Below are 9481 nucleotides of genomic sequence, written 5' to 3' on the forward strand. Positions count from 1 at the left end.
TTACTGGAAAGGGAATAAGAGGTGAAAAATTTTCAGTCACAGTATCTTCCCTCAAGATGCAACTATGTATAGAATAATAATAGCTCATGATCAGTCTGTGCTATCGGTGTTGTAGAAGATTCATACATTATTGACAGTCCCTAATTCACATAGAAAACATAAAAGAATAGGATGACTGCTTTTCTGTAAACTTTCATTATAAAGCAGAGAAATAATGTAGTCTTTCTTTCAAAAACTCTCAAAGAACCCTTTTGATAGAAACAATTGGTTTCTTTGTGTCAGGGTCCATTTTCCTCAGGTGGCAGCCATTATGGAGGACAGGTGAGAATTGTCTTTTCTATGTATGGGTTGTTGTTCATTTGTTCACCTTTTTCTCTATTTCTGTTCTGTGAAAAACAAGGTCCTTTGTAAAGGATTGGTTTACAGCAAAGCACTATTCAGGCAGAGCAGGTGCATGTGAGACCTCCTATGTTAGCCCATGCAGGAAAGTAAAACAACAGGTCTACCCTGAGTGGTGAATCCTCTGCAGATGTGCCATGCACAGTTGCCTGAAACTGCCTTTATTTTGAACTTTCTTGTCCAGTTTTAACTGTAGCAGTTTTAAAAACCAATTCTTATTTTAAAATAGCTTTAAAGAAACAGTTCATATTCCTGTGGTGTTTAAATCCACGGAGAACAAATAAAATGGTATTTTTAATAACAAGACATACATTTAGGAATGTGCAATAAATACAGTTTTTTCTTGTGTCTTTTATACTATGGCTTCTTCAGGAAGCAGTCAGTATAGCAGACAAGTAAAACGTAAACCTTCATAATATTTGCAGTTTTGTTTTTTTGAAACAAAAAGAAAAACAAAATCAAAAGCTCAAACATTCTAAGACAGAGTAGCTCTAAGTAAAATTAAGCAAGGATTGCAAAGAATGGGTCTGTGTAAAATGTCGCAGCATGAGAGAATGCGATGGGGTCTGCTTTGCTATATTGGAAATGCTTCTTTAAGCTCATCTTTGTTCAAATGATATTTTTTTAGTCATTTTTAAACAGAAGCAATTTGAAAGACTAAGGAGCAGAGTAATGACGTGGGAATATTACACAGTAACACAGAAATAATTTCTAATTTTTCATTCCAGGGTTCACCTTCAAGAGGCAGCCAATCCGGTGGACAGGTATGCTTTTCTTTCTCTACACCATTCAGCCCTGCTAGTATCACAGGCACTCTCAGTTTACCTTCTGTGGCTTTCCTCCACTAGAACTGCTTTTCCTCACCACATTCCTTGTCCACAGCCTAAGTAGTATGCTGTTTTCTTCTGACACGTCATTCAGAGATCCCGGAGGCCCAGAGTAGCCACCTGTCTAAATGTCAGTTGTCTTTGTGTTTATCTTCCTACCCACTTCAACCACATTGTGTTTGAGACACTGAATGGTGAACCTAAGCCATGTCTCATCTTTGTCAGGTTAGAAATCACCTTGCAGGCCTCCGCTGGGGGTCATCTTTAGTGTTTTCCATAACATCTGTAGCATGTAAGAATTCTGTGTGTGTTGCAGTTGCTTTGGCTTCTTTTGGGGGAGGGAAATAATAGTTTTTCTGTAGTGATGCTCAGGCTTTTTTACTCACCATTTTGACATGATTGTTATTATAAGCTTAAATGACAACTTGGACTAAATTTAAAAAAATATATATCAATCAGTAAGTGCACAGTTTGTCTGAAAGGATCATAAAAGAGAAAGGAGCTAATTTTCAGATGGCGTAGTGTGATTCTGTTTTATTTTCTTGTAATAGCAAAATAAGTGTCTGACTTAATTCAAAGTCTTCTTCCGATCATATAGTTTCTTGAAAATAAGTTTGTTTGTTTTGTGTGTAATACAGGGTGGATGTTATTGTCCTGGTGGGAGTCCAGTAAGTATTCTTTGTCTTTCTATACCTTTCATAGTAATGTGTAATCAGAAAGTTCTCAAAGAACTAACTTTCTTTAATTAACTTTTTCTATGAATTTATACAAATACAAATTGTTTGGCATTGTACTTAAGTGAGAGAGTTTGGACCTGATAAAGAAAAAGATACTAATCAGCTTGCAACTGTGATATTGTATTCAAACTGGCTATCCAGATGCATTTTTATTTTTAGAAAAATACATGGGAAATAAATGGCACTTTCCCCACCCTGGATTAAACAAACACTAATGTTCTCTAGTCCAGAGCCAATTATGTAAAGAACTCAGACATTCTAAACTGCTTCAAAGTATTTAATTTCTTTTAGCTTGTAAGGGAGGCACAGATGTTTCCAAAGAATCTCTGTTTCCCAGATATCTCATAGTTTATATGCTGTTTTATTGTGACTGTTTAATACCACTGTTCTTATGATGGTTACTAACAGTATGACTGAACTAGTGAAACTTAAATCTAAAAACCTTGACTCACAGTGCTTTCAACTGCGAGCAGAACAGGTTTAAAAAATTGGAGATATTATCATGTTTCTGTTCACTTAGTGTATGGGAGTTGGACTAGATGGCCTTCAGAGGCCCCTTCCAGCTCTAAGGATTCTATGATTCTAAATTTGTTATATTTTTTAAATATTAAAAAATAACCTACTTTGCTGAAATGTAAGCTAGTTTACTTTTGAAGATGATTCAGTTATCTTTTGTCAAAATTTCTTCCTTTTCTCAGATTATGAAATCATGCAAGAACGTGCCATGATTATACCATTATTAGAATTGTTGAAAACAGCATATGAATGTCAGCTTATTTCTCTTTGCAAGCAATCAGTATAAAAGAATAAGGACTAACTAAACCCTTTACTTGTTTGATCAGCAAAGTAGAAAAGTATGCTAGTAACCAGTGTAAATAACTTCCCCAGTGCACTAGGTCAAGATGTTCTCTTTTGATTTTACTCTACATGAGACTGAATTTTATATAAAGTAACTAGGGAGCCTGCTTTGGCAGAGGGGTTGGACTTAGATGATCTCTAGAGGTCCCTTCCAACCCTTACAGTTCAGTGATTCTGTGATTTTTTGTTAAATGCAGGGCTCTTTCGGAGGAAGCAACTACCATGGTGGACAGGTAAGCATTTTTGTTTCACACTGATAGAGATGACACTAGCAGAAATAAACATGGCTCAGTTTTGCAATGTTTGGCCAGAAGTAAGTAAATATTGAGTTTAGTCACAGAAGTAAGAGCAGTGCTTCTCATAATGTGTATCTGACTTTTTATTGAGTCAGTCTCTTCAGATTTCTGTTATATCTTTTCATAAATATCTGTTGACTTCACTGTAGATGAAATTTTAGTAGTATCCAAAATTGTAGTTTTAGAAACCTGCTTACTTCAGAAAAGTAATTGAAATGATATTTCATAGGGTTCATTACTTTGCATAAACCATTAACACGGTGTGCTCATAAAGAGCTGTTCGCCTCTCCATTAATAATTATGTAACGTTCTTCTGGGTAAGAAATATTTATAACACCAATTAGATTAGGTCTAGAATTTGGTGCCAGGTACTATAAAAAGAAGAAAAAAAAACTTGCATAAGGTGTGAGATTCACATTTCTTTTACAGGGTTCATCTTATTCTGGAAGCAATCAGTATGGAGGACAGGCAAGCAACTCTTCTTTCAAAGATTCCTACCTGTTACTTATTAAATGAAAAATATGATGCTGTGCATTTACTGCCAGAAAGTTTTTCAGTCAGTCATTTACACTCAATAGGTATCTGAAAGCAGGGACTGTTGGTAACATACATGGAATAGCATGGATGGACTTTACTGTAAAAAAGCTGAATAGATCATAATTCCAGTTATTTAACTCCAGAGTGATAACTTAACCATCCATGTTTCAGTTTTGCATGGCTATGGCACCAATTCAAAATCTATTTTCTGTGTTATTTTTCAATTATTTACATTATTAATATGTTGGTTTTTTTTTGCTTTTGTTTAGATATATTACTCAGAAATATGTTGCAAAACAGACTAATATATATTGTTTGAAAATACAAATTCGGGTGTGTTCCCCATAATAATAATACTTCACTCACCTTCAGCTGCAATTCAAATCTGTTACTGTAAGCAGCTCCTCGTAATCCTTTTGTGGACTTGGTAGTTCGTCACAGTTTGAGAAATTTTACTGGCCCAAATATCTATCTATCATATTTGTTAGCTATCTAATAAGAAATTGGAATACACTGACATTACTGTGCTTGCAAAGTTTCATCCCATTATACTAAAAACAGTTCAATTTCATGGTTTTTTGCTTTGTTTTTTTTTCCCCTCTGGAGAGCATTTGGGTTTAGTATCAACCTATTAAGCCAATGATTTGTCAAACCAAGGAGAGGAGAGAGGTCTAAATAACTCAGTTTTTAAAAGCTTCAAACAAAAACAAATCATATTTTTCTCTCATTGCTTTTTTTGAAATAATAAGGAAAATAAAAATGCAAATCTCTCTGAATGTACACCTTGCCTAACAGAGTCACAAATAAACCACCCATAAGGACACTTTATATCCATGTATTTGTCAAAGACCACTCTTAGTGGGTCTTTTGTGACTGACAAATTTACTACTTTCAGCAGTTCAGCAGTTCAGAGGAATGATGTCAGAAGTCTTTCACTGCAGCCTCTTAGATAATACACTTTCCAGATTGCTGCTGATATCTCAGCTCGCAAGGTCTTTTTGTAATATTTCATTCTGTGCAATAGAAAAGAGTAACCATTGTTATTCTGCAAATACTTAAGTTTCCTCTGGTTTTGTTTGTTTGTTTGTTTTCCTCTCCTTAATAGGGATCTTCTTACTCAGGAAGCAGCCAGTATGGCGGCCAGGTAAGTGAATTCTATTCCCATCACTCCTAATGCTTTCTGTTTACCTCTGAGTCAGTTATTTGATGCTGAAAGTTGCATCCATTTTCCTGGTCACTACTCAATGTAAAACATTTCTTTCAAGCGGTGTTTCATTACACTGCTTCCTTCATTTGGAATTATAGATTGCTGTTGTTTTGATGTGTAGTGGGTAGCTGAAGCTTTAAGTATCCCAGTTACATTTTGCTCAAACAGCAGTCAAATTAGTTTGTGCTAAGTACAGCACGTGTCTGAATGGTCTGAACATGGTGACAAAATGTTTTGCATTCTAATAACGGATGTTTTATTTTGTTCTTACAGGGCTCATCATATTCTGGAGGCCGACAACATGGTAAACCAGTAAGTAAATACCTGTCAAGTTTACCTTATATTTTTCTCACAAGCCAGTAATATAACAAAGTATTTTTTTAGCCAGCATTTTACTCTGTAAGTGGACTTCTCTTGTTATCCTCTAAATTATTTCTAGTAATGAAAGAATGAGATTATAGGATCTTTATTTTTATTAAAACAACACTTTATTATTTCTGTTTAAAGTCATTCAGCAATCTTTGAATTTATTCAGCTAATTTTATGTTCAGGGAACACTCTTTCAATTATTTTATATGCACTTGTCTTTGTGCTTATTCCTGTCTTTCTTGGAAGAAAGTGTTTTCTTTCTGAAGGTTATATTTTATTACCTTATTACATGCATATTCATATTTTCATTTTCAGCTTTTCAACCACTTAATTTAGATTGTGTCATTGTGTGGTAGAAGATGCAAATAAGCTCATGCAAAGTATTAGCTTTTCTTATAGAAGATAAGAAACACCCATCTGTTGATTAAAAAGGGGGCACAACTGTTACATGTTCTTCCACCTGAATCATAAAGGAGAGACATTTTGAGTACCATATTAGATGGCATTTCTTATAGAGTAAGTGGTTTTGAGATTTTGTGTTGGCAGTTTCATTCAAATAAGCAGAACTACTTTACTAGAAAACTTGTTGAGTGTTTGCAGAATATCTGGCTTTTCAGTATTCACTTTTATTTTCAGTTTGACTCCTTTTTAGAGCTTTCCTCAAGCAGAGCTGAAGTGTAAAGACTTATTTATTTCATATCTTTTTATGTTTACCCTTCTAATATTTACCTTATTTATCTTTTTTTAATTTATTCAATTAATTTTAATTTTTTTCCTATGTAGACTGATTCCAAGTGAATTAATGCATAATTTGACTCTAATATTTTCTTTTAGATATATTAAACGCATTATAAGACAACTCTTCCTTCTTGAGAACTTTGAGTTAAATTTTCAGTTACTAATACGTCATGCTAAAGAATACTTGTAACAGGAAGCTATTAAATATTCTTATTTCAGATAAGTTTTTCCCTGGAATTTTTGGGTGATTGCTCACAAAATAGGTTTCATTTGCAAGAATATAGTGAGGTATAAGCAGGCTTAGAGTAAAATATTTTTTTGGGGGGGAGTTCGCCTTTCCTTCAGCAAGGAAAGCCAGTAAGGATTCTCTTCTTTCAGTGCTCACAACAAACTTGGAAGTGTTGAATTTAGTATTTAGTAAAATAGGTAACAGTTTTGAGGGCAAAATGTAAAATTATGTTACACTGATAATGGGAAATGCCTGAGAAAACCAGACAGGAAATTACAATTGGAAAATATTGTTTAAACTTGAATCTCAGGATGAGGATGTTTTCATTCCTCCCTCCAGCAAAGATTTGATAGAATTCTGTACTTGTTCAAAGAAATTTGATTGGATAATTTTATTACAAATGATATATTTAAATATCCAAATAACTACTTTAATTTCAAATTGTGTAGTTCAGACAGAATGATACATTTCTTTGCAAATTATTTGAAACTTATTTGCATTTACAAATTATTTGCTTACTTGATGGCATTCACTTGAAATAGGGAAAAAACCTGCAAGAAAAAATATAAAATGAAAATCAGTATCAAAACTAGGGCATTTTCAAGACAAATGTGTTCTTCAAACACAGTTCATGAGGAGTCAATTACAACAGAAGTAAATGGGTTATTATTATTATTTTACAGGGATCCTCAGGAAGCACTTATTCTGGGAAGCAGGTAAGAAAGCTTTCATCACAGCATTTTCTTCTTCTTTTCTTGGTAAACAAAGAACCTGGATAGTTGATAGAGCAATTTAGGAATGCTTTGGTCTGAAGATAATATTGTGTATTAGTTCCCTTTGTATTAAACAATATTTAAACAAGCTGCTGTGAAAAATATGACCTTAACTTGGGAAACCTATCTGAGTATCAGCTATACTGAATCTGTCTTGCTTTAGATTCTGGTTTGTGGTCCCATTACACTTTGCTGTTCTCCAATTTTAAATTCCCATTCTCTAAGTAAATTTTTCTAGGCCCTGCTCAGTTAATCCGCCACTCTTTATTTTTAATAAGCCAAACTCATGAGTCTTTCAGTGACATTTCGCTTTTTCTTCCCCTGCAGTTTTTATTTTCACATGTAAGGCAGGGTGAAGAGAATGTGTAACTAGCAGTGTGTACTTCATCTGTCTAAATCTACTGCCTTCTTAAAACAGCAAAGCTGTGCTGTGGGTTAAGTTGTTAAAATGTTACTGATCATGGACAAAGCTGAGTCTTCAGAAACACTGAGTGGGAACGCTTCTAGATTTCCTTACTTGTTATTTGTTTGTTCGCAGCAACCGCCTTCTTCAGGGGGCAGTCAAGTGGTAAGCATTTTCTGCTGGTTTCTTCATACATGTATTGTAGGCAAAATGAAAGTATTTTTTACATTTGTGAGGTATCTGTCAAATTTCCTGTCTATGAATAAGTATTTTACAATATACGCACATGTAGGAGGGCTGCTCCAAAAGTAACGCCTCCCATTTAATTATTTTGGTCCATGATGTTGGAGGCTATGCTGGTGGTATGGTACTAGAAGCTGAACCTTCCCAACAATATTGTGTCACATTTTATTGGCATGTGACAGATGGCAGCAGAGGGACAGTCTGACAAAATGGTATCTGACATGGAAGTGCATAGGAAGCAAAAGTCAATTCCAACAAGAGGAAAAAATAGCACCCATTGACATTTGACACTTGCTGAACATTTATGGAGACTTTTCTTGTTGACTTTTATTGTCAGAAGTGTCTACACAATAGAATGGTCTAACAGTGAAAACATTTTTCTAAAACTGACCTGTTTATAGTAATAGTAAGGAGTAGAACTGTTTTGAATTTGCTTTATCACCCTTGTTCTCTGTTTTTATAGAGCTCTGCTGGCAAACACTCCAGTCCCCAACTCCTGCTGCTGTTTAGTTTGTTGAGTGCCTTCGCACTCGCTGCTGTTACTTCAAAATGGTCTATATGAACATCTGAAGATATGCTCAGCATTCTAGACATGGATTATACACAGTAATATTAGATTAATTACTTAATGTCAGAAAAAAAAACAAACCATGAAGTCAAATTGGCAGACGTTACTTGGCTGTTGTGTTCCATGTCCAGTTACTATGTCATGTCTTTCATTAGTTTCTTTGGGTTTAGTCATTAGTACATATCATTAGTTTCGTCAGTGTTCTAGGCATTGTTTTAAGAGAACGTTGTACACCACCTGTATGATTTTCTAAAATATTATTTCTGTCCAGTGATGGAACACCTACCTGAAAATTGATTGGTGTGAGAAACAACTGCTTAGAAAATCCTTGGTTAGTAACCAAAACAGAATGTCAAACAAACGGTTTTATTTGCAAATTGAGCGTTGCCCTGCCTGTCACTGTAAGCAATAAAGATGACCTCCAACTTCTCGTGAGCAGTCCTCCATGGGATGGCAAAAAAATGCTAAAATAATATCATACTATTGGCTTTAGTCAAATGTAAACAAATTCACATTCAATAGGAAATTGCAAAGCAAAAAAAGCAAATTGAAGACAACCACGAGACTGAAATTTGTGAGATATGAGAGCACATTTATTAAAGAAGCCAAAAATCCCTGAGCAAAGAAATATTATTAAACTCTGTTCCCATTGATGACAAATAAACTAGAGCTGCACAGAAGGCAGCACAGCCCATACTAGGCCAATAGCCTGAAAGCTGCTGAAAAATGATGCATTTTCCCACAGGAAATATTAGAAATGTAATTATGCTCATAAAACTGGTGGTCTTAGGGTTGGCTCCTCTTTTCAAGTATTTTGTCTAGCTCGTGATACCTGATATAGCTGCAAGTTGAATTCCAAGAATGATGCTGAAATCTACAAGCAGGTACAGGCACAAGAGGACCCTGGGCCATCTTTGTCTTTGAGAGACGTTCCACAGTATTCAGGGAAATCTGGAGCTGCTGCTGGGGCAGTGACCTGTTGGGGCATGGACAGAACCGTACTGCAGGTTAACGTCCTGAGGAACGCGTGCCTAGTATTAAAGTTGCAATTGTCTCCTACAGTTTACAATTGTGATTAGTGATATTTCTGTTATCTTCATACATTATTCCATACATTATTCTCCATACATATTTCCATGGCAGGATGTCACCCCGTTTTGTCCCTCACATCAAATACCACACAGGACACACCACTGCCAGCCACCTGTAAATTAACCTAAATCCCTGACGTTGTAATTCTGGCGTGAAGGACTTTTGCCTGAATCCGAACTTCACCATTTGACTGACAGTCGTTTCT

General features: G+C 35.2%; 1 protein-coding gene across 1 annotated transcript in view; it reads left to right on the top strand.

Annotated features, from left to right (window-relative positions):
* The window catches only part of LOC136054599 (pro-resilin-like), a 42441-nt gene extending 33178 nt beyond the window's left edge, over positions 1-9263 (top strand). The window contains exons 54-63 of the mRNA XM_065745897.1: positions 283-321; positions 1128-1163; positions 1865-1894; positions 3019-3054; positions 3547-3585; positions 4760-4798; positions 5135-5173; positions 6881-6913; positions 7509-7538; positions 9026-9263. Of these exons, the coding sequence (XP_065601969.1) occupies positions 283-321; positions 1128-1163; positions 1865-1894; positions 3019-3054; positions 3547-3585; positions 4760-4798; positions 5135-5173; positions 6881-6913; positions 7509-7538; positions 9026-9263 (559 nt within the window). The remainder of the gene's footprint in view (positions 1-282; positions 322-1127; positions 1164-1864; positions 1895-3018; positions 3055-3546; positions 3586-4759; positions 4799-5134; positions 5174-6880; positions 6914-7508; positions 7539-9025) is intronic.
* Positions 9264-9481: the final 218 nt, after the last annotated feature.

Source organism: Cyrtonyx montezumae, unplaced genomic scaffold, assembly GCF_038088225.1.
Source record: "Cyrtonyx montezumae isolate F1298 unplaced genomic scaffold, pur_monq_1.0 scaffold_1, whole genome shotgun sequence".
Taxonomy (NCBI): domain Eukaryota; kingdom Metazoa; phylum Chordata; class Aves; order Galliformes; family Odontophoridae; genus Cyrtonyx; species Cyrtonyx montezumae.